The 25,035-nt window shown below is 33.3% G+C and overlaps 1 protein-coding gene across 1 annotated transcript; it reads left to right on the top strand.

Annotated features, from left to right (window-relative positions):
* Positions 1 to 20,791, top strand: Smp_159430 (putative hypothetical protein; the record flags this gene model as incomplete). Its single annotated transcript, XM_018789637.1, has 11 exons — positions 1 to 9; positions 4,216 to 4,262; positions 5,244 to 5,352; positions 5,479 to 5,610; positions 9,908 to 10,063; positions 11,370 to 11,763; positions 12,421 to 12,543; positions 15,154 to 15,290; positions 16,541 to 16,681; positions 18,152 to 18,238; positions 20,708 to 20,791. The coding sequence occupies 11 exons, from the start codon at positions 1 to 3 to the stop codon at positions 20,789 to 20,791; spliced, it is 1,419 nt and encodes a 472-aa protein (XP_018655060.1).
* Between the last annotated feature and the right edge of the window lie 4,244 nt (positions 20,792 to 25,035).

Genomic DNA, 25,035 nt, shown 5'->3' with positions numbered 1-25,035 from the left:
ATGAGGGAAGTTAGGCGGAACTAAAATCTTAGTTTTATGTGTTTATTAATTCACTTTATCCTTCCAAATAACTTTTGTTATTTGCCTAACTAGTTACTTCTTTCTTGTTATAGATTGGGCTTTTCATTGCACAAACGTAAAAACGATAGTAACAGATCATACGAAGGAGCGAATTTCTACTATGTATCAAATGACAATCAGTGATTCTTGGTTACTTGCGAAACATGATTTAACCGTAAATTTATCAACCTTTTCGCAATGCATGTGCCTTGGAGATATTTTTGATTCGTCCACCAATGAACTTATTGTTGCTGATTTTAGTCAATATTTCAAAAATATTCATTCTAACCTAGGAGGTTTTGAATTCAAAATTAAGATATTCAAAGGGACTAAATTCATAAAGGAAGTACCATACTTTGAAGCTCCTTCTGGAATTATTCCATTTAAATGTAAAGGGAACGATAAAAATTGTCTAGGTGGGTAACACTGAGCTACGTTTTGAGTTCTGAATACATGTTTAAGACTGTTTCTATATCTAGAAAAGTTAAGTCCCGAACTATTAATATAGAGAAATAAGCTTAGCTGAATTTTCTTTCAGGAGTAAAGATGAATATCCTAGAAGTTTCCCTGTGATTATGATATTCTGCTTATAGTTAAAATACCAGTACAATATTTTTCAGAGTAGCACAATTTAGTCCTGTCTTTTTTGGTAGAGTTAATGCGTTAAATTTGAGAGGAGATAACAATGGAGACAAAGTAATGTGAGGCAAGTTGTTAGCGGGATATAGATTGGATTGAAGCATGTTCCGTGGAGGATTGTGTTTGGGCACGTTGATTGACTGTTTTTTAACCTACCAGCGCTAGCGGATACTTGGAGAAGACTCTAGAATCTTCCTATGTGAAAATTATAAATACACTAAAATTTCTCTTATTGTGATTCCTACTTCCATCCAACCTTGTTATTTGGGATATGATTACGTTCATGTTCAACCGTGTTCTGATTTGGGGACTTGTCTAGTGAAGTAGTGTTTAATAATACTCAGCAATAAGAGTAGCTAAGTCTTAATAAAAGAAATCATGACAGAAGTAATGAAACATAATTGGTAACTATAATGAAGTTTGCTCGGAGATTACGTAATCCTCGAAAGTATATGAAATAAGAGTGAGTGAGAGATGGATTGTTATCAGAAGTTATGCATTACGGGCTGACTAACGTTAAACAGCCATTGTAAAACAGGAAGTATCGGGCAGCTATTTTATCCTGTTTTAAGACTCTGCAGAAGTGTACATCCACGACCTCACGAAAATTCAGGACGTCCAGATGCTGTGGTGAGCGGTTAACCATCATATAACTGAGTTGGCATCCAACGGTCTACATTTCTACCAATTTAAGAATTGTTATTCTTTTTTCAAAATAAATTTATGTTACATAATTGTTTTTATTCTTATACTCTAAAACAATCTATTTAGCACTCAACTATATCTTAATTTTTAGCACTTCATAGATTACATAATTTCTGATTAGATTATACTGTTACTTGTCTCACCCTATATTTACTATAAATCATGCTAATCATAAGTTTCACTCTGGGCAAACTACTACTAAGGTATTTGACAATAAATCAACTATAGGGATTGACTTCTTCTCAGAATACACTAATTCTTTACAAATTAATCTCCAGAAAGAATTTGAGGTAATTTTTTTTGTTTCCATGGTACTATATGAAATAATCCAGCTTTTATAAATGTCTAATTTATCAAAAATGATATATCATCCATTTTTTCAATATTCCTTTTAGATCAGTTGGTTGCATTTTTGTTTCCTACATCCAAACTTTATTAATTTCGAGTTTTATATAGTTGAAATCATGAGTCAATTGAAGCTAGACCACCATGTAAAACCTGGAGCATTGGATGGCCGTTTTGTCCTATTACGGGACTCCTCAGCAGTGTGCATCCACGATCCCGCCCCACGAGATTCGAACCCAGGACCTACCAGTCTCGCGCGCGAGCGCTTAACCACTAGACCACTGAGCCGGCATCCGACGGTGTTAATGTCTAACTTCAACCAATCCACGAAATTGAACAACCATTCACCAATTGTCTTCAATCAGTTGATATCTCCCAACAGACCTGGTTGAAGTCCACTGGTTGCTGCTTTTCAGTAGAACTCCAGGAAATACCTCGTGGAGCCGGTCGAGAGGCGGGATCGTGGATGTGCACTGCTGAGGAGTCTCACAACAGGACGAAATGGCCGTCCAGTGTTTCCAGGTTTTCCATGGTGGTCTAGCTTCAATTGACTAATGATTCCAACTATATAAAATTACCGAAATCTTCACAAAACCCCCTTTCTGATAATTTCGAATTCTCTAAGACTTTTTAACTTTAAATTTGATATTTAGTTTGATTGACATTGTTTCATGTAACTAATTGCTACACATCACGTTTTATTACTATTTTTTTAAAAATTATGTCTGTCTTATTAATTATTGGTAGTTTTTCATTATGACTATTAAACTCATATATATTTTTATAATGAACTTTATAAGATTTAGCTATTGCTGCTGGACCATTTATTTATGTCTATCGTAAATTATCATCATATTATAAATATACTTTACCTTCATTGGAACCTAATTTGGATGAATTCAAACTATGGGAACAAGCCAGAGAGGTAAATTTTAAAAAAAAATTAAATGATTTTTCACTGTTTTTTTTACATTTATTCACATAATTGTTATATTTTATACACTAAAATATGTTCAGCGTTATTCTGATGGAGCTTTGTTCTCTGAGCTGAACGGTTTGGTCGTGGAGCTTTCATCGTCCTTCTGAACGAGATCATCAGCATAAACTTTGGGTAGAAATGAAGTGTTTGAATTTCTCCATATGTGATTCACAGCTTGTTCTGTGCACCTAGATGTTGATTAGTTCTTATTGACCTTAAATCTATCATTGTTTATTTCTTTGTTTTGGTTGTATCTTCCATTGGTTTGATCTTTGTTCCTATGTTTCTGCATATTTTTCCTGATTGGTTGATAAATTGGATCACATGTGGAGAAATTCAAACACTTCATTTCTACCCGAAGTTTGTGCTGATGATGTCGTTCAGAAGGACGATGAAAGCCCCACAACCTAACCATCCAGCTCAGAGAACAAAACTCCATCAAAATCACCCACCTGAGCTACAAATCTTCTCCACCATCTCAGCGTTATTCTCTATAAAATATTAGGCCTACTAAAGTTTAATCGTTAGTTTTTCTAAGTTATTAATCTTTTTCAGTTAAATAACTATGTAAGTTCATAGACTTACAAAACATTGGAATATATTATTCTATTTTTAAACTTTCGAAATACTTTAAACAGTTTAAGTATACATTCAAACGATAAACTGTCTATTTGTGATAGTATCTACTACTAGTGTGGATACTAAACAATTAATGAAACAATATGTAGTTCATCTTTTGCATAGAATTGAACTTGACTGTTCAAAATGAAAAATATAGAATATATCGTGTAATTCTGGTCTAAGTGTTTGTACAATATGGCTAAAATGTTTTGTTTGTATTTTGTAATCAATTGTGAAACAATAAAAGTGGAATTTTCTAGTGATAACATGAACACTCAATAAATCTTAATAAACTATCGTTATTCAGTAAGTATCGCAGGATTATCTTCTTCATTAATATTTATTAAATCACCACGCTATCTCTTTTTTCCATGTTTTAGAAGTCACTATACCATTCATAATTTTGAACTTTTCCGTTATTCAGGTTGAAGTTTAATAGTAAGCAGTGAATTAATGACATTAATTTAATATAAAAAACTACCTTTATTTTATGCCGGTTGTTCTATTTCAAATTTCAAAGCTTATAGGTGAAAATTTTTCTGAGAATTATAGGTAACAGAGTTACCTACTCTAGTTGATTGTATTTTAACTAACAAACTATAATATCGGTCATTGAGATCCCGAAACAGTGAAATTTAGTCGAAACATTTGATGTCAGATGGATATTGTTAACTTTTGTCTAGAATAGTTATCTTTTTTTACTCTCATTGGCTTACTACTTTCTAGCCGAGAATTTACACAATCGGCAAATTAGTTAGTTGAAATAAATCTTGTCTGAGTAACATACAAATTTTCCACTTCATTTTTCATATAGTTACTTTGTGAAATCATTTATTTTTTAACAATCAATTTCCTATTGTTTATAGGGTAATTTGACACCAGAGGAATTACGTGAAAAACTTAAACAAATTGGGTATGTTCCTATAATTTTTCGTTATATTTGGTGTTTGATAATTGAATGAACTTAAGTAACTATTTGTGGTAATAAGTTTAATGTAATTCATTTACAGGTACATGTGAATGTAGCCAGTTTTGATTTATATTGTTTGTCCGAGATTTTTTGATACTACCAAGTTGCCCAAACCAAAATAGAGGAGTCAGGATTCGAACTTACTGTGTAATGTGTGAAAGTTGAATGATGTTACCGTTAAGTCATCACTTCACAACTATTTGTGGTATCACTTTCGAACACTAATCATTTGTTAACGTGACTTAATAAAAATAACTACTCATAGTTTGACAGACTTTAGAAATCCTTTTATTTCAAAGTGAATAATATTGGTGTTTTACAAATTCCTGGATTTACAGTGTCTTCAAAGTATCTCAAAACCATATGATCCTGCTTCCAGTTTATCACGCTAAACTAATTTCAGGGGGCTAATTTGTACGTGAAGTTGAAGATAGTGTGAGTATTTAAACTATACTTCTTGAGATTTTCTTTTGAGCAATTTAAAAAGTTTCGATTGATGTTATTTTGTAGAAATGAGTTTTCAGAACTTAAAGGTGACTGTGTCACATCTTGATATAGTAAAATAGTCTTACTTAAGCTTGTACTCTTTTAAAAATGCAGATGTATAAGATTTGTAGTAATGAAAAACAGAGATAAAAATGGACTTGATTTACACTAAAGATAATACCTTAACCAGCTGATTTACATTCTCATTTTTAAATTTAGCAACGTATGTTATATCCTTACTAAGGCAGAAGAAACTTAACCCTCGTTTAATAAACCATTTAGAAAAGTTACTCTATGGGCTTGGGATCTCATGAATGTAATATTCAATCAACATTATTATGTTTTATTAATGTTTTATTAACCCAGATTTTAAAAAAAATATTGTGATTGAATTTTTTCAAAGAAGTAACCTTTTGTGTTTTTTCTTTTCAACTTTAGATCTGATATGCATAAGCTTACTTCAAGATCTATACGATATCTACAGTTACCCGTCAACCTTTTACATCAATTTTTTAACACCTATCGAGTTATTCCACTTGAGAAGCAAGTAGGAGAAACTATATTTTATGCACTTAATTCTTATGTTTCGTATTGTTATATTCATTATTTCAGATAGAGATGTTTCCGTATTTTATTACTTACTAATTTACCATCTCTAAAATTATTTTTGCAGACTGTGGTAACATGTTTAACTAAAATGAGTAAACAGCACAGTGGACCTAATTCTTGGGACTGTTTAACTGTTGGCACAGAATCTTGTTTTATTTATATTTACGATTGTGTAACACACAATAATTTATGTGAGGTAAGTAAATTTCATATAATTTGGTGTTTTAATAATCCATTTTGTGGGTTAAAGGCAGTTAAAGAAGCCCTACGAATGAAAAAGCATTGAATGTTTTGAAGTTAAGCATGTTTCAATAGACGTTTCGTCCTTAGAAACTTTTACTCATGTACTCTGGTTTACTTTGTTGAAGGAATCTGATAAAGCATAACATTATGAAATCTTGTTGCCTGAAATTCATATTCTTTAGTTGACTAGTTCAGTATGAATACCCTTGTTAATCAATAACTTGTTAAGTAAAATTTATATGACAATGATCTTAAAAGATGTTTTCGGAATTATACTATAAACCTTAATGGTAATATAGAGATGTAATATGGAAACTATAAAAAGTTTATTTTATCACTACCTAAAATTTAAAAAGGATTTTCAATATAACTTTCACTATGACTTTTAAACTACTACAAAACTACTGAAAATCAATGAAGATTAGGTATCCAGTTTCCTATCATCTTTGATAACCAATAACTTTAAACGAACATTTCCAATTTTAATAAAGTTGTGATCTTAGTTTATATCGTAGTTTAGTGTTATACATATAATGCTGAAGAAAAATTATATAATAGTTAAACTTAGTGAATGAAAATTTGAACATTACATGTTATAAACAAACTATTGTTTAAAACTATTTATTCAAATATTTATGTTTTCATATCAGAAGGGGTTTTGTGAATATTATGGTAATTTCAATAGTTGAGATCATGAATCAATTGAAGCTAGATCACCTGATAAGTCATGATGATTGAATGCTATATTCGGATCCTAAGCTAGTCTCAGAACCCACAAGCTAAAACTACATAGCGACTAGAACATGAGAGAAAAGGCGTGTTGTTTCTAGCACAACTTCTAGTCAAACGCTGATTGGATAAATTGCTTCTTAATGTTTCCTGAGCTTGTCATGTCTATTGCGAGAAGTTCTCAGGATCGCCTCAACAACAGCATAAAAAACCTGGAAGCACTGGACGGCCGTTTCGTCCTATTATGAGACTCCTCAGTGGCGGTACGCATCCACAATCCCGCCTCTAGAGATTCGTCCAGTGCTTCCAGGTTTTTCATTGTGGTTTAGCTTCAATTGACTCATGATCTCAACTATTGAAATTTATGTCTTCATTTGTTCGTTTTACTTAATTATAAAAGTTTATCGGGTTTTATATCATCCCTATTCAACAATAAACCTATATTTTGATCATAATATAAATATGCATATTTAGATTGTATGTGACTGAAAAGATGTGTCAAAAGGCAAAATAAGTTTCATACCGTTTTTCCTATTGATAAATATTTTAAAAAAAACGAACGTAGCAGAAAAACATCGATTCACTTATTTTCTGACTTTCTTTATCTGTTAACAGTCTAAAATTAATAGTGTTAACTAAGTTTTGACTTGATAATTTCAAATAAATTGAGAATTGAATGGATTGTTTATTTTAATGTGACTTAGCTAGAAGTATCATGAATTGGCTCTGAATTACATGACATTAGTAAGATATTTAATAAAACTAGTGTTTTGATATAATGGGGAATTTTTAAGTAATTAGAATATGTAATCATAAACATGAAATGTTGTGAAAGTGCAGTATGGAAACTGGAATTACTAGAACGATGCAAGAGTGTCAATAATATTCTTTTAAAATATATAGATTAAGTTTGCGGTTTTGATAGTAATGACTTCTACAGAACCTTATTAGTCCCAAATGGTTTGTTTCTTGATTATTTTGGATGGTATTAAATATAAAAATCATGTCTACAATCAAGTAGATAACGAAGGATCACGCTACTGACGACATTTTGATCTCTTAGTCTCAATTTTTAAAGAATGTTCTCAGAAATAGAAAAATCAATTATACTTTCTGCTTTTTAAATACATGTGCTCTGGCATGTCTGGTTAACATTTAGAGCCTGGAAGTGGATAGGACACACATTGAGGAAACCATCAAACTGCATCACGAAACAAGCGCTAACTTAGAATCCCGAAGGGAAACGGAAACGAGGAAGTCAAAGAACACACTGAACTGAGAATTGGCAGCAGACATGAAGAGGATCAATAGCAACTGGAAAGAACTGGAAAGGGTTACCCAGGACAGAGTTGGATGGAGAATGCTGGTGAACGACCTAAGCTTCGCCATGAGAGGTAATAGGTGTAAGTAAGTAATCTTTGGCACATACCAGGGAAAATGAAATGAACGATCAGCAGCAATCTGAGGCGATTATTTATCTACTATCAAATGTCTCAACAAGCAATTTGTCTAATATGTTGAAACGAGTTTTTCATTGCAGCCATTAGTCTAAAATCAATCTTCTCAGATGTTTTCGCTATCTGTACATCAAATTCTTCTTAATTTAATGAAACCGATGAATACATTACAATTTATATAAATTTTTCTATGGGTTTTCTTATTAATTATTAAGTGCTTCAATGACATTATAGTTATCTCCTGCGTAGCAACATTGAAAATGGCGATATGTTCTACATAAATATACATATGTAACCATACTACTTCATTCAAATCTGATCTTAAAATGGTTTAGTTTTATAGCTTCTCTTATCAATATTCTTGGCTAAAGTAACATGTAACCAAACACATCTATATCAAACGATTCTATGCATTGTCACCATAAAAAAAGAAAAGTTTCTTCTCCGAAGCCTGTTGATTCCAGAGGTATTATTATAAACATCAACGAAATAATCTCGGAAGTCTTTAGTTATTTATTCCGTAGTTGAAACATATATTTACCATATATATTTATATATATCGTCTTTATTTTATGTATCTTAGGTTGCGTTACCATCTGTTCCAGTTCATTTAAACGCAATAGGATCCTTCGATATTGACTATCATATTTTAGTGACATGTCGTAATGGAATAATTTATTCCATAAAACGGTAAATAATTTTTATAATATTTGTGTTTCTGTTATTGCAAACATTTTGGTTTATTGCAAGTGTAAATGGAACCCAAAGCTATGAGAACCGTGAAATCGTCACTTATTGTTGTTAAATCTCTCGTTACAAAAATTTATCTACCAAAACAGGCTTATTTTTTAAAGATACAAGTTAAAGTAATATTAGCTCGTCCAACAAAAAGGACTTCAAATTTAATAAAATGTTGGAATTCAAAATTCTAATTAATCAAGTTGTTGCTTATTTATCACTACCAGTGATGATCAATCTGAGATATGAGTTCGAAGAGTGTATCGGTCATAATCAAGAACTGTGATTCGTTCATGACTATTATTGTTTAAATTCGATTCAGATAAGCCAATAATATACAAGATATTAATCGATCAAGTTAAGGTGTTATCCTTTTTTATAAGCAAATGTGTAGAAGACTTAGTGGGTGGTTATGAACATACATTTTATTCTTGGTTCAACTAGCACCGAATTGTCAGCAGAATTCAGGGAAGTGAGCTGTAACAAATAATAAGTGTGATTCAAGAACGATTTTCAATATATCGCCATCTGTCCTTTCCGAGTATTTGATTTTAAATCCATTCATTGCATCTGTGTTACGCATAAACAGATTAGAGTCAAGTGTAGTCATTCGAACCAGTCTCACTCACTGATTATTCCATTTATTCACTAAGCTACTAAGTCCAGATAGCTTATAACTTTTATGAAGGTATATTTAAAATTTTATGACTTCGTCAGAGTAGTGAATAACTCATTGGTATTTCAGGTGAAAAACGCTGCAAATAAGTCTCAGTGTTAACAATACTGAGATTTAGGTACATGCAACTAACATGTCCCGGACATGGCAGGACCCGCATCCTGGATTACGTTGTTAGCCACACACAGAATATATTAGAAACTCTTGGTTCACTTCACTGGGGCTTGGAGCTCAAACAAAAGCATGCTCATCATATCATTGCCTTGCATAAATTTGAAAAAGAATCTGTCAAAACTTTTCACTAGACTTATTCCTGGATTTTTAGACAACATCTAACCCTAACCTCTGAGGGTTGTCGATAATACCAAGCACATAGATCAAGTTCAACAAAACGTATTCTGAACTCATGGAATCCAGTGGAAACTTGAATTATCCTGTTACGTGAATTAACCATAATTAGTATTGCTCATTTTGTAACTAAGCTTTGCCACAACACCTCGTCTACTGGTGGCATTACTTGGATGTCAAAATTACTTTCTTTACTAGTAATCGGGTTTTTATCTGAATATATTGTTCCTTTTGTCTGGGTATTTCTCCGGTGGGTATACATAAAATAGTTTATACTTTCATATTTTTCATTGCTGACACAGCTACTAGTATTTTATTTCTGTTTTTATTCTTCAAGTGGGGAAGCCAATGCTAAGGTTTATGTTGAAACTGGGTCACAGATTATCGGTTTACTTCGTACAGAGAAAGCTGTTATAGTTGCTTGTATGGATCAAACTGTTAAAGGATTTTCACTGGAGGTAAATAACTAGAATGAATTAGTAATGCCTCATATTGCTTAATAAATGTTTACAAAATATCTGTGTAAATATAATAATATTGTATTGTCATTTAAAGTTTTAACGTTTAATGTTACTGTGCCTTATAATTTCAAGCTGACTGTTATCGAGCCAAATGAACTTGAATCGAGGAGAATAGCTTTTTTTATTTTCTCAAGCGTCAAATGTCAGTATTTTAACAAATTGAGTGGTTTAACTTCATACAACTGTAATTGACTTTAAAAAAAACACATCAGGATCCTCAAAAAAAATCAAAATGTTAATATCTGATATTCATCATCACAATTACTGTAGTCACAGGATCATCACAGGCATTCATATGAGTGGATTTTAAAAAAAACTGAGTTTCATGATACCACAATTATTATTTGTCACTGAATGAGCCACTAGTAATACTATGTCCAGTCAACTGTATATTCGTATAACATTTTTTGATAGATCAATGGATATTCAGTTATCTCATAGATTGAAGTTTGCAAATTTCTAGTACTTCCTGTAATATTGCTTTAATTTAGGCAAACTGTATCATTCATTTTCAGGATTTCCAAGCATAAATTAAGCTCTTGGCTAGAGTTTTGCACAAATTTGTCAATCAGTTTGAGGAAGAAATAAAGACAACTTAGTGAATAAAAGTTCATTTCGACAATTTCATTCACTTCAACTGTACAATCATATCTATAGTTAATTTCATTACTTTAAATAATGATCTATGGTAAAAGAAAGAGGGGTGTTGTATCATTTTAAAAATTGGTGCAAATCGATATAATCTTCCTAATCTAATCAGAGAACCGTAGATGACCACTTCCACATAATCTTTTCTGAACTGACCAGTTATTTTATTTACCACACTAAATAACCTTGATAACTTTGGAATAACAAATAATTTGGCTATATTAAATAATAGTATATATTCGAATATTTCTTCTACACACACGTATCAGTCATGTTTGGCTACTCACTGATAAAATCTTTGCTACATATTTTTATTTACGAAATTTTTCATTCACTTCCTCTTCCCCTAAGAAAATGTGTATATGATACAACAATCGGCTATCTGACTTGGTGATTCAAGTGAAATAAAGTAACTACAAGTCATGGGCTACCACCGTGATTATTCTTATTTGAAATAATTCAGTATCAAATCTTATTTTAAGTTTATTCAGTAAGTTATATGTTTTAATTTGTCGAATCTAGAAAATGTTCATTATAAATTAACCGCTCTTTCTTATTTTTTTAATATTCAGTCCATTTTTACACAACCTTCTAGGGTCGACCAATTTGGAGAGTAAGACATTCGTGTGAAATTTTAACAATAGCTCCAATGAATTTTAATAGTTCAAACAATAGAAATCATGAAATTTATTATATCATATGTTTATCAGATGGTTCAGTCCAGATCTACTGTGATCAACATTTATGCGATAAATGCATCACATGGATTCCTTCTACTCAGAACACTACTAGTGAGGATAATAACAGTAATCCTTCAAATAACATTACATCTGGTAATTCAGGTACCATAAAGGTAACAGAAACTGGACAGAACAACAACCAATCACGTAAACTAATTGATTATCATTTAGCGAAACCTGATCCAATTGTTGCCTGCTGTTTCGGGAAGTATGACAGAGAAATTAATACACTAATACTTGTATCTCAAGGTTTGTCAATCATTTTCAAATATAAACTTCACTTTTTGTACATTTCACTATTCAATTAATTAGTTGAAAATTGCAGAATTTATTTTTTTTATCGATATAAAAGTTCATCATTTATCAGAGCTTCATTGAAATCATGAACCGATCTAAGTTAGACCACTTTTGAAAACAATCTCCACAATCATCTTACTGACATTTATCAGAACGTCTTATTTATACTACAGGTTCTACCTACCTGTTGCTAATTCATTTTGTATTGTTTGTTCAAATCTTACCGTTGGTGTTTAGAACTGCAATTGATCAATCTCTTATTGGTATATGTGAATCTTGTACAGATTGCCTCTATATTGCCTTAAGTCTCAAGCATTATAAGCTGAGATGATGGTGGCTAGCAGAAGAATCCAGGAAGCGCGTTTCGAAGTGAATGGTATTGATTTCGAGTCTCGGAATGAACATCAACTCTGAGATGGAGGTACAACTGATGAATCCCAAATTGGACGAAACGCGCGTCCTGGATTCCATTACTAGTCACTATCCATCTCTGCTTATAATACCTGTAACATGAATAAATGTTTTAATTACGACGTAAAGATGAAGTTATTTATTTAATTATTTTTTGTTCAGCTGGACACATGTTAATCTTAATTGTTAAACGTACAGCTAATTTTATTCCAATGGATGTGATTTCTTCTCGTACAATTGGTAAACTTGATAATTTGAATATCCCCAAAAAATCGAATTTATTTATGAATTTAACTACTCGTGAACAGTTGAATGCACCACGTGAGTGTTCTCTTTTTTAGTGGTAATCACTTGTAATAAAATAATCTTCATTAAAACAAAAAGAACGAGATTCACAGAATAAAATGAATTCATCAAATTTCAGAGCTTCTGATCATCTGGAAGCCATCTAGATTTAAATCACTAATATTATTACAAAATCATTTATTATATAATTTATTCAATGAAGTTTAGTTTGGAACGATTTAAGAAACGAGAGGAGACTGTGATATGTGATAGTGGTGTCGACAGATATACGTAGTACATATCATCAATCAAAAGTGAAATACCTGGCAACAGGAGGTTAAGATCGAAGTGAAGAGAACGAGAACAGAGAATGATTGGTGTAGAAACTAAAGAACAGTCAATTTAGAGACAATTAATTGATACTTTGCAAATGAATTATTTACTGTATGGTTATCAAATTTTACTAAGATGTTCTGTAATTTCGTGTTGAAATACATTCGATTGTCCCCACTTGTGTTCTCGTTCACTACAGAGACAACATATTTAAAATAGTAGTTAAGATTGATTAATCGGTATTTATATGCTGAGAATGAAATCATCAAAAAAGAGGAGGTGAAGTTATAAGTGATAATGAAGGGACAATAAATAAAAATAAATTGTTTCCAAATGAGTAGTAACCAAGATTCCTATTTAACGTAACGTGTAATTTAACATCTTCAGTGATTGCCATGGAATTTTTGATGTTTATTTAGAAACCATATTGAAGCGATAATGTAACTGACAAGGCTTAAAATAATATAGCTATTTTACCATGGCAGTGATAGGTTTACAACACTTTCTTTATGCAAACATCAGGTTGAAAGCTCTTGATGGCTACAACTTTTGCAAAATGGAGTAAAAGTGACATACAATGTCTGTGAATTATTTTGAATGCTTCTAGAGACATCCACCTTGTGTTTTCTCTGCCCATTAAATGTTTAGTGATTGCGTTTGTGAAAACTTAACTTCCTTTTAAATACAACTCACGGGGAATATGTTCTAAAAACCTTGTAGACGTCCTTTTTTGTGGTATTACTTATAATATTACTTATGTATATTTGAGCTGTTTGTAGCCAATGAGAAGCCTTGACATATAATGAATTCATGTGATTCTGCAAATCTTGTTCTTCTCGCTTTATTTTAGTTTATCAAGGGATCAGGATGTTAGGAATGAAATCGTTACCTAATATTTCTTCTGTGTATGTCTATAATAAATGACTCGATTAGCTTAACTATTTGTGGAGTATTGCTGTGGTACTGATATGAAATAACGAAATTTCTTATTTCCGAGAAAGATATAAACGAACTGAACTTCTTTGTTTATGTACTATATAAAACTCAAGATTATTTGCTGTGTTTAAATAAACATGTACGGTTTGTGAATATTAAGAAGAACTATGTTAATATCAGTTATAGTAATCTTTAAATTTCGGAGAAAACATTTACGCTTTTGACAGCCAAATGAATTATGTATGTGAGTTAATTACAACACTTAAAAGAAAAAAATACTTCCCAAAAAAACCTTTTACTAATACGATAATTAAATGAGTTTTTTTAAAGAATAACGGAACTTGATTGTTCATCAAACTTGGCCCGGTGTAGTGAGGCACGTTAGTATTCTTCTTTTAATTGTTTATCATACTGATCACTATTGTTTCCCATCAAAGTCTCCAGTGTCTATCCAATTATTTTTCATCAATGTATTTCAGATTTTACTCTTTCTTTGTATTCAAAATAATTTATTAAAACACATAGATATTTTTGCTTAAGTTCTGTTGTGTTTTGTTCGAGTTTCTCTTTTTGACTTCTAAACATTAGTTTACTGTAGAAAAAAACATGGTATGTGAATATATATTACAGGAGTAATGGACGCTAGTCACATGATTGATTGTGAGTAGTATGCAGCGGAATTCGCAACACACTTCAGACGTAGGGGAAAAAATCAGTTTAGCGAAAGCTTGACGTAAATAGAACATTTGGAGATCAAATGAGAAGACGGTTCATATTGCAAAAAGCACCAAAAGATGCAAATGGATGTTTGGAGGCTATGTATATGTATAATGTAGATTCTTTGTAACTTCTCAATCACTATAGATTCCTTCAGCCTATCAACTTCTGTTAAACATGGGTTTTAAATAGGAGTTAAATGTTCTGTAAATGCATTGAAATATTAAACTACTGATAAATATATAAATTCAACGACGGTGTCGTATTTGTTACAGTATTTTTCATGTATTTTGTTTTCTTTTTCGACTTTTTTCACTTTTTAGGGGCTAAATATAATAATTTTTAACATTACACAAATATACTTCTGTTTAAATTCACTTAGTATTGTTTGTTTGAATCTTCCCACATCCAGCTGACGAGTCCCAAATAGGACGAAACGCGCGTCCTGAATTCCACTGCTAGCCACTATCCATCTCTGCTTACCATACTTCTGTTTGCTGATATAATTTTCTAAGGATAAGTTATTATAGACTGATTAGTTAGATGGTTGGCCTACACACCTTCAGATTAGGTGACTGATAATGTTTGCTCATCATATAACAGAGTTGTGTACAATACAATATGTTTCATATTGAGTTTTTATGTTAACTTTTTTTCCAGAAATGTATCGTCAATTTGTGAATGATTTACGCTTTCTTAAGCGATCGATTTCATCCACCTTTCTCAATATGTTAGAAAATTATTCTAATCCTATCCCAGTATCTGGTTACGGTGATCAAATTAAACTAAATGTTCAGGTAAGTTTTTCACTATAGAATTTTGTCTTCTAATGGATTCCTAAAAAGAAATTATACTTTGGTTATCTCTTAATACATCGAAAATTTTCCTCAAGTATACATACCTTTATATTGTTATTGTTACTTCGAATCCCGCTGTAAGACATATAGTGTTGTAGTTGGGTTAATGAGGCTATTATGGGTAACAAATTGTGATACTCTGTTAGTACACACCTACGTTATTTGTCCAAACTTCTGGACAGACAAATGAATTTCATATCGTTGAATCATTTTCTAGATATATATTCGTCCTTGCCAATTATTCCATTATAACCGTGATTGATTTTATGTGAGCGTATATGTGAGTATATCTACTAGTATCCTTCCCTATCCTTCATAATTCTTTAGCTTGCTTTTTCTGTTTAACTATAAACGTTAGGTTACGTTCGGTTATTTCAGCCAATCCATTTTACATGCATTTTCCTTCATCATGTATCGTTTGTCTGGATTACTGAAATCTGGTATATACGTCCATCAAATACTTTCGTACTCGACTTTTTACATCTACGTTGTCACTAACGGGATTTAATGATGGAATATATATGAAATCAAATATGATATTAATTTCAATAACATCAATACCATTCAATCGTTATGCAGTCAATAATAAGCGTGAAAATACTAATGATTAAACTCTTCAGCTATTATCAAAGTGTCTGTTTCACCTTACGGGTTACAAGATATAGCGTTGATGTGAGTTGGTGGGCCTTAAGTGGTATTATGTAGACTTTTTGAGAAAATAGGAGCATATTACACGTACACCTCAAAAGGCGCTTTTTGTGGGTGAAGTTATTTAGTATATTAGGGTAGTCCTGTTTTTAATCAGATGGTGATAAAAGAACACAATCACATTGAAATTACGGTGTTCACCTGAATATTCTTTGTTTACTATCTAGTGGTTAACTAGACGTGAAGTTTGTCATATAAATTTATATTCAATATTTTATAGACTGCTATGGTACATTATGTTGTCAAATAAGCACCTATTATAAATACGTTTGGTGATATTTGGAATAACATCTTTTAAAACAATCGATTCAGGCAATTCATTTACTGCGTAACAATACACAGAATCAGCTATCAGTGTTTGCTTCCTACTCTTCTAGACGTTTATACCTGGATATTTTCGACGTAAGGAAATCCGCGAAACATTTCACTGCTTATTATTATTTTCATCTCCGTTGTTCTAACGCATAATTGACAATTTTTAGGTTCAAGGTCTTGGACCTGAATTTACTTTGATTTGCGAGATAGTTCAAATAAAAAGCAATACAATGTCAACTTTGAATGGTTTGTATATTTTAATATTATTCAATGCTTCAGTTTATCATGTGAATCCGGTTTTGATTCCAGTAAGTTAGACTTTTATTCATTTGGTTACAGCTGGATTTCAAATAGATTTTTAATAATATTACATTTTGATAATTCTGGTACATCGAAAGTTTGAGACACTAATATATTAGGTGACACCTAGGCTTCTGTAATATTCATTGCTTAAACCCTACACGAGACCAAAAGAAGAAACATTTTGGAAGCTTTGTTGCTGAGTCAGATTTAGTTATGAAAATCAGGGAATATTTATGCGTTTACCGGTAATTATCCTTTCCTAGAAACGTTAAGAAAAAAATAATCATGCTAGTAATCGTCTAGATTATTGACTAATCACAGTAGGAAAGAACTTAAATGACTTGACTTCTATACGTTCTTAAGAATTTTTCACTAAAACTGATAGGATATATGTAATTTCAGGCATTTTTCAGTTTTCACATAACGTATATGATCAGTTTTAAATATCTTTTAACATCTTGTGGATTAAATGTTGAGATTTTTAGATATTTCAAAAATTTAGTGAATATTAAACAAACTTTGATTAAATTCATTTAGTATTGTTTTTTTGAATCTTCCCATCGATGTGTTAGGAATGCAACTGGTCAGTCTCTAATTGGCATATGTGCATACAGTGGCCGAGTGGATGGCGTTTGAAGCGAAAGGTACTGGGTTCGAGTCCCAGAGTGAACATCGACTCTGAGATGCAGGTGCATCCAGCTGATGAGTCCCAAATAGGACGAAACGCGCGTCCTGGATTCCACTTCTAGCCACTATCCATCTTTGCTTACCAAACTTTGATTAATACTTGTATCCAGTTTGAGAAGCTTAAATCTTCGGTTGACTCTAGAATGAGTATAGAATACTTAAAGTCTAATAGTTTGAAGCTATGATGACAAGAAGTGTTCTTTTTCTGCATTGATTAATCGACTCAATTATTCTGTCTAAAATGTATGCCACTCAGGTTTTAAAAAAGGTCAAGAAATTGGACAAAACGATTATGCTTTGAATTACCATTATATTGTATTCAACATTTTTTGGACCAAAACGTTAATAGACCTTTGACTTAACTTTACATTATTTGTAATGCATGGTGAACTGAAGCTGTACAGGAAGGGCGATGAAACGTTACTGCTGAAAAGTTGTTTACTTATGAATTTTCCGTTAGCACCAACCACCTTTTTATCTTGGAAAAATAGAATTTTTACTAATTAATTTACCCTCTGTAGTTCACTTTATCATCAATTATTGATCTATGTATCTATATTTATCTCATTTTGATCAGAGTTGCACGGTTTGACTAAATAATTTCATAACAGAATGGAAATAATCACAGGTCTATTATACATACGATGTGCGATCTATTTATCAAAACCGAGATATGATAATGAGTCAGATGATGCAGCCTAAGCTCTTTAAAACGCAGTTAAATCTCCATTGTTTTTGATCTTCATTAATAACTACTTATTCTAGTGTTTTGTTTTTATTCATCCTAGGTGGCTACAATTTATCCTTGTTTCAAATACCGCTACACTTCTTCCATCACTTTGATTCATGAAACAATAAATGAAGAAGAAATAAAGGTTTGTAATCAAAGTTTTATTTGGTCTATAATATTTTATCCTTTCCTTGTTGGTAATATATATTTTGATAACTATTGAGTAATAAATAATATGTGGAAGGCACAACCATGATTCAGGATTGTAAATTTACTTTCATACATTACCATTATTTATTCTATAAAATTAACTGGATATGTTAAAATGACATTAATCCTAATATATTTCTATCTGTTCGCATAAGTGTTTCAGTGTACAGCCTTAAAATTAGTTTTTTAATACAATTTTATTGTAAGTTAAGCATTTATTGCTGGGAAATAAATTTAATGATAGTGTATATGATGAGTCTTCACTTATCTTGGGAGTCTCATCAGCCCTTGTGGTCTAGTGTGTGACAAAATCTCAGCACGGATACAGAAGGCTCGACTAGCTTCCATCAACTTGCGTCATTTATGGCGTAGGCGAGATATCCGTCTAGCAACCAAAGGATGAGTTTACTGCGCAGCAGTTCGTTCCGTCCTACCTTATGACAGTGAAACATGGCCGATAAGAGTAGAGGATATTCGTAGGCTACTAGTATTCGATCATAGGTGTCTTCGAAGCATTGCTCGTATATCCTAGGACCACCGGGTAAGTAATGCAGTTGTTAGGAAACGGGTACTAGGTAAGGATGGCAAATCGATTGAAGTAGTGAAACTTCATTAGTTGAGATGGCTGGGACATGTGTTACGTATGCCCAACCACCGACTGCCCCGACGTGCAATGTTTTGTGGCGTAAGAGTAGGTTGGAAGAAAGCTAGTGGCGGCTAGACCACAACGTGGCACAAATCCATGAAGTCACTGACAAGTGGACTGAGCCATGTTGGTAGGTGTAGACTACCTGGTTGGGATTCGTGAGATGATAGCAATCGATGGTTAGAGACCTTGAATGACGTGGCTCAAAATCGTTTGCAATGGAGTAGGTGCATCCACTCTTTGTGTTCTGCCAAATTCTAATCTTCTGAATTCTTCATGTCTCTATGTTTTTCTATTTCCAAATTCATTTCACTGGATTATACTATTTGAATAACATCTTCAACCCCTAATCTTTCGGATTACTCCTTATACTCTTACTACCTCTACCACTATGGGATTTGAATCGACAACTGCATCTCTGTGCTAATGTGGCATGGTAACTCGAACTGATGTACGTATGTACGAAGTTCTACGTTGGGACTGACTGACTGACTGTATATTATGAGTTAGGTGTATATGATGTGATGATATGCTATTAACTATACTTCAAACATAACCTCCATATTTGATAGGTTATCATGTTTACTTTTAATTTTACAAGAGGAATACATCATTATAATCTCAATAATAATATGGCCCAAATCCGATTCTTTTAAGGGTTTTGCATAAATTTATTTATGAAATAAAATTAACATGGAATAGTGTACTTTGTTATTTCAGATTTTGGTTATAGGTTGGTTATTAATACTAATACCCTGGACTATTAAAAGAAGTCTTCAAAGTAATAATTTCAAAATAGACGACTTAACTATTAAGTGTTCAGCTAGAAAGTTTTTTTAGCTTGAAACTTTTTCTAAGGGAAATTAATTTCTTTCCATCTGGAGACTTTAATTGACATGATATTAGCTGTTATCTGATTATATATCATTGTCATATTCTATCAACGTTTAAGTAATATGATCACAAGCTAAATTTGACCATTTTATTTGCACTTACCTGCAAACCCAGCTTAGTACTCTGAAGTATTTCTTTATTTTAGAAGATATCTTTTAAATTCAGAAGTACAACCCTTTATTTAATGGTAAACAACAGAATGTAACGCTTTGATTGTCTAGTTTCAGTGCAGCTCACTATCACAGTCCATTATATTAATGTTCCTCTTAGGAGTTTTAAAGATAGCAACTATAATCTTAAGCATGACATGATGTTTAAAACTTGCGAAACTTATTCAGATACATCACATAACCTTCAATTATGTATGTTAGCCGATTGATTTATATTTTTCGGTGAGATAGTAGACCTTTTATCAATAAAATTTAGAAAGATAATAGCATTTCATCCTTACTTTGAAACACTGCATATCTACAGCTTCAAGTTCTTATGATCAATAGGGAGTATTAAGATCAGTAGCTAAAATAACTTTCATACTTGTTGCATTACTGTATGCTGTGTGAACTGGTATTTTATATAAAATGTAGGCATCTTTTAATCCCCTTGCATCAGTATATCTAGAAATATATTCGCAAAGGTATTCAGCGTCCATAGTTCACTTTTACAAAATTTCAATGCAAAATCTTTTTATATTTGTAACCACTATTATAGTCAAATATCTAGCAGTTTTTAGTTCAAGTCTATTTATGATATGACTTCAGTCTTGAGTTGTCGATATAGGTCACGTGCAAAAGGCTTTTTATTGCCGTCCTTTATGACAATTTTTGAGTCTTTAGTATCTCTGATGCTTCTTGTTTTATACTACAGGTTTTTGTTATCAATAAGCAAAGTTCTAAACCAATAATTTCTTCTTCAGTGAAAATGCCAATCAGTGAGCCATCGACGGAATAATTTAATGATGTTAAACTGTTAAAAATGTACAGATATCCCACTCTTGTTAATAAATTTTTATAGCTAGTAACGTTTTTTTGAAGCCAAAGATACAAACAGAAAAGTTAAGGGTTACTTGCTTACACAATGTCATAAATACCTTAGTTACTTCAGAACTTTACAATCTTAACATACATAAGATAGCTAATTTGTTTACAAGAATGGTAATGATATCCTGAAATTCCATACCAACAGATATATATTCTGTTGAAATAAAACGCCATGAATATTCGGGCAGTAATATAGATGCAGAAGTATACAATTAGTTACCCCCTTCTGCCTAGTATCGATATGTGACGTAGCCCTGAGTGGGAATACACTTTTATCAACTATGTTTCTATCTATGCATTTAAATTTCATTAAAATTGTAGTGCCGCGATTCGTTAATTGTTTACTTCGATAACCGTATAATGCTAATCTTAACGGTGCGTAAAATCAGAAGACTACAGTTTATTGTCGAATAACTCAGGTTAGAAAACTTACAACACCTGAGCGAATATCAACGAGCGAGCTAACAGGCGAAGGAGCGAATAGCAAGCAATTACATGGGCAACTTATAGTCAAATTGAATAAGGATACAGCAAAACAAAACAAAGGCTGATAATAGTATTTGCGTGCATACATATAAGGGTGAGGAGTATGAGTCATCGAATGATATTTAAGCAGTCAACATTTTGAATAGAGCGTCATGTGCTCTTAGTGGTATAAAAGTGCAAAGAATATGCAAATTGTTACTATCCAAATGACAATGTCTGTTAAGCAAGTTAATAAAAGGGCTTAACCAAAATTGATTGTAGGATGATTGCTATAAAATCACCTAGTCAATTAGCACTCTGAGTGTTGCTTCTACTTCCATGTTCATTATGACACTGCAAGTATCATGTGCAGAACATATGACCATAAAAACAGTCAGCAACAATACTATTTAGCACCTAGGTTATGTGGTAAAGCGTGGACACTATCCTCCATGAACTAAACCAGACATAAAACCTTAATAAAGTTTAGTCGAAATGTCTTACTTTCTGGAATAACTTTCATTGATCCACTCATTTACGAATAACGTAGAAGGCTTTTGAAGTTTTGCCATATAATGAATTCATTTCATCAGTCTTTCAAGCAATATCAACAAAGAGATGTTCCCTTTAACACTTATATTGAACTGTTGCTACCTAGTTGCTTTAAAATCTAATAAAAGTAATGGGTCCTTCAGCAGACCAGCATCTGTAGTTTCTTGACCTGAAATATATTCGCTATTTAATTGAAATATTTTACTGTGTGATACTTGACGTTTCTCAGGTAGCGGACCTTTAACAATCCAACTTGGTACTGTCTTACTTGCATGTTATTCAAAATCCTGTTCGGGCATCCATTTTACTACAGGAACGTTATGGCTAATAGGAGCTTTGAAATAATACTGAATCCTGTCCTACCTATAATATATATCTTCCAAAATATGAATCCACCAGATAAGACTCCTTTTGAGAATATTGTAAAGAAACGTGATAGCGTGATGGGATTTTTGCACACAACAGTGATTTTTTTGTACATTATTCTGCGTCTGATTTCACTGTCAAATACGTTACTTTTAATTATGCTCATAGAGTTCCATCTCAAAAAAGCTACGTACACCACTTAGGAGAACGTGGTATGTCATAATTAAATAGACCTTACTTTGTTAGGTCGTTTTTGCATTCAGATCAAATATTTAAAGTTTGGTCGTTGCATTAATTCTTATCTGGATCTATTCGATTTCCATATTCGCTCGCTCAGGAGAACCATATTAGATTCAAAATTAATTGGACACTCTTTGGCTATTAATTTCATTATTATACATTATTCAGTGTCACTAGGCTAACTAAAACAACCAATTGTGGGAGTTCTATATTATATCCTTCATGTTCCTAACTGTAGTTCCATGAGTCATGTACTTACTTACTTACTTTCGCCTGTTACTCCCAATGGAGCATAGGCCGCCGACCAGCATTCTCCAACCCACTCTGTCCTGGGCCTTCTTTTCTAGTTGTATCCAGTTCTTGTTCATTCTTCTCATGTCTGTCTCTATTTCTCGACGTAATGTGTTCTTTGGTCTTCCTCTTCTCCTTTGACCTTCAGGATTCCATGTGAGGGCTTGTCTTGTGACGCAATCGGGTGATTTCCTCAAAGTGTGCCCTATCCACTTCCAGCGCCTCCTCCTGATTTCTTCCTCTGCTGGATGGAATCTGGTTTGTTGTCTCCCACAGTAACTTGTTGCTGATAGTGTCTGGCCATCGGATCCGAAGTATCTTGCGTAGACAGCTGTTAATAAACACTTGTATCTTCTGGATAATGACTTTCGTAGTTCTCCACGTCTCCGCCCCACACAGTAGAACTGTCTTGACATTTGTATTGAAAATTCTAACCTTGGTGTTGGTTGACAATTGTTTTGAGCTCCAGATGTTTTTCAGCTGTAGGTATGCTGCTCTTGCTTTGCCGATCCTCGCCCTCACATCTGCATCTGATCCACCGTGTTCATCAATGATGCTGCCCAGATATGTGAAGGTTTCCACATCTTCCAAAGCTTCTCCGTCAAGTGTAATTTGATTGGTGCATATTGTGTTGCATCGGAGAGTCTTGCTTTTCTCTTTGTTTATATTGAGACCTACTGCTGCTGAGGCTGCTGCTACACTGGTCGTTTTCTCCTGCATTTGTTGTTGCGTTTGTGATAGAAGAGCCAGATCATCCGCGAAGTCTAGATCGTCAAGTTGCATCCTGCCTGTCCACTGTATCCCGTGCTTTCCTCCAGTCGTTGACGTCTTCATGATCCAGTCGATCACCAGGAGAAAGAGAAACGGTGAGAGTAGGCAACCTTGCCTTACACCAGTCTTTACTTCAAACGAGTCGGTGAGTTGTCCTACGTGGACGATTTGGCAGTTTAGTCCATCATAGGAGTTCCGTATGATATTGACTATCTTCTCAGGCACGCCGTAGTGTCGAAGAAGCCTCCATAGTGTTGTCCTGTCCACGCTATCAAATGCCTTCTCGTAGTCAATGAAGTTGATGTAGAGTGATGAATTCCATTCGATTGATTGTTCCACAATGATACGTAGAGTTGCGATTTGATCTGTGCACGATCTATCCTTACGAAATCCAGCTTGTTGATCTCGAAGTTGGGCGTCTACGGAATCCTTCATCCTGTTTAACAATACTCTGTTGAAGACTTTCCCTGGTATTGAGAGGAGAGTGATGCCCCTGTAGTTATCGCACTTGCTAAGATCACCTTTCTTTGGTACGTTGATCAGAAGTCCTTTTTTCCAGTCTGTTGGTACTTGTTCTTCGTTCCAAATCTTACTGAAGAGGATGTGTAGTATCTTGGCAGTTGCTGCTACATTTGCTTTCAGTGCCTCTGCCGGGATGTTGTCTGGTCCCGCTGCTTTGCCACTCTTGATTTGTCTAATGGCCATGCTGATCTCTTCAATTGTTGGTGGGCCAACATCGATTGAGAGGTCTGTGGGTGCTGCTTCGATGTTGGGTGGGTTCAGTGGAGCTGGTCGATTTAAGAGTTCTTTGAAGTGTTCTACCCACCTGTTTCGTTGTTCTTCAATGTCGGTGATTACTTTGCCTTCCTTGCTTTTCACTGGTCTTTCTGGCTTACGGTAATCTCCTGCAAGTTTCTTGGTTGTATCATACAGTTGTCTCATGTTTCCCTCTCTTGCAGCCTTTTCCGCTGTCATCGCTAAATCTTCCACATATTTACGTTTGTCGGTTCTGATGCTCCTCTTTACTTGCTTGTTTGCCTCTGTGTATTCGGCTTGTGCTTTGGCATTTTTTGCTCTTGTTCGGCTGATATTGGTTGCTGCCTTCTTGTTCCTCCTTTCTTCAATCTTATCCAGTGTACCAACAGTGATCCATTCCTTGTGATGGTGCTTCTTTTGGCCCAGAACCTCCTGACATGTTGAAACGATCGCCCCTTTGATACCTTTCCAGTTGCTCTCCATGGTAGTTCCCTCTCCATTGAGTAGATCATGAAAGGCCTGGAACCTGTTTCTGAGGGTTATCCTGGATTTGTTGAGTTTGTCGGCATCTCGAAGAAAGGCCGTATTAAACTTTTGTGATGTTGTCCGCGCCGTTGTCCACTGCTTCTTAAGTTTTAGTTTCATCTTGGCGACCAGCAAATGATGATCGGATGCTATATCAGCTCCTCTTCTGGTTCTCACATCCTCCATCGT

This window comes from Schistosoma mansoni, chromosome W, assembly GCF_000237925.1.
Source record: "Schistosoma mansoni strain Puerto Rico chromosome W, complete genome".
Classification (NCBI taxonomy): domain Eukaryota; kingdom Metazoa; phylum Platyhelminthes; class Trematoda; order Strigeidida; family Schistosomatidae; genus Schistosoma; species Schistosoma mansoni.
This window is presented reverse-complemented; position numbering and strand designations above follow the sequence as displayed.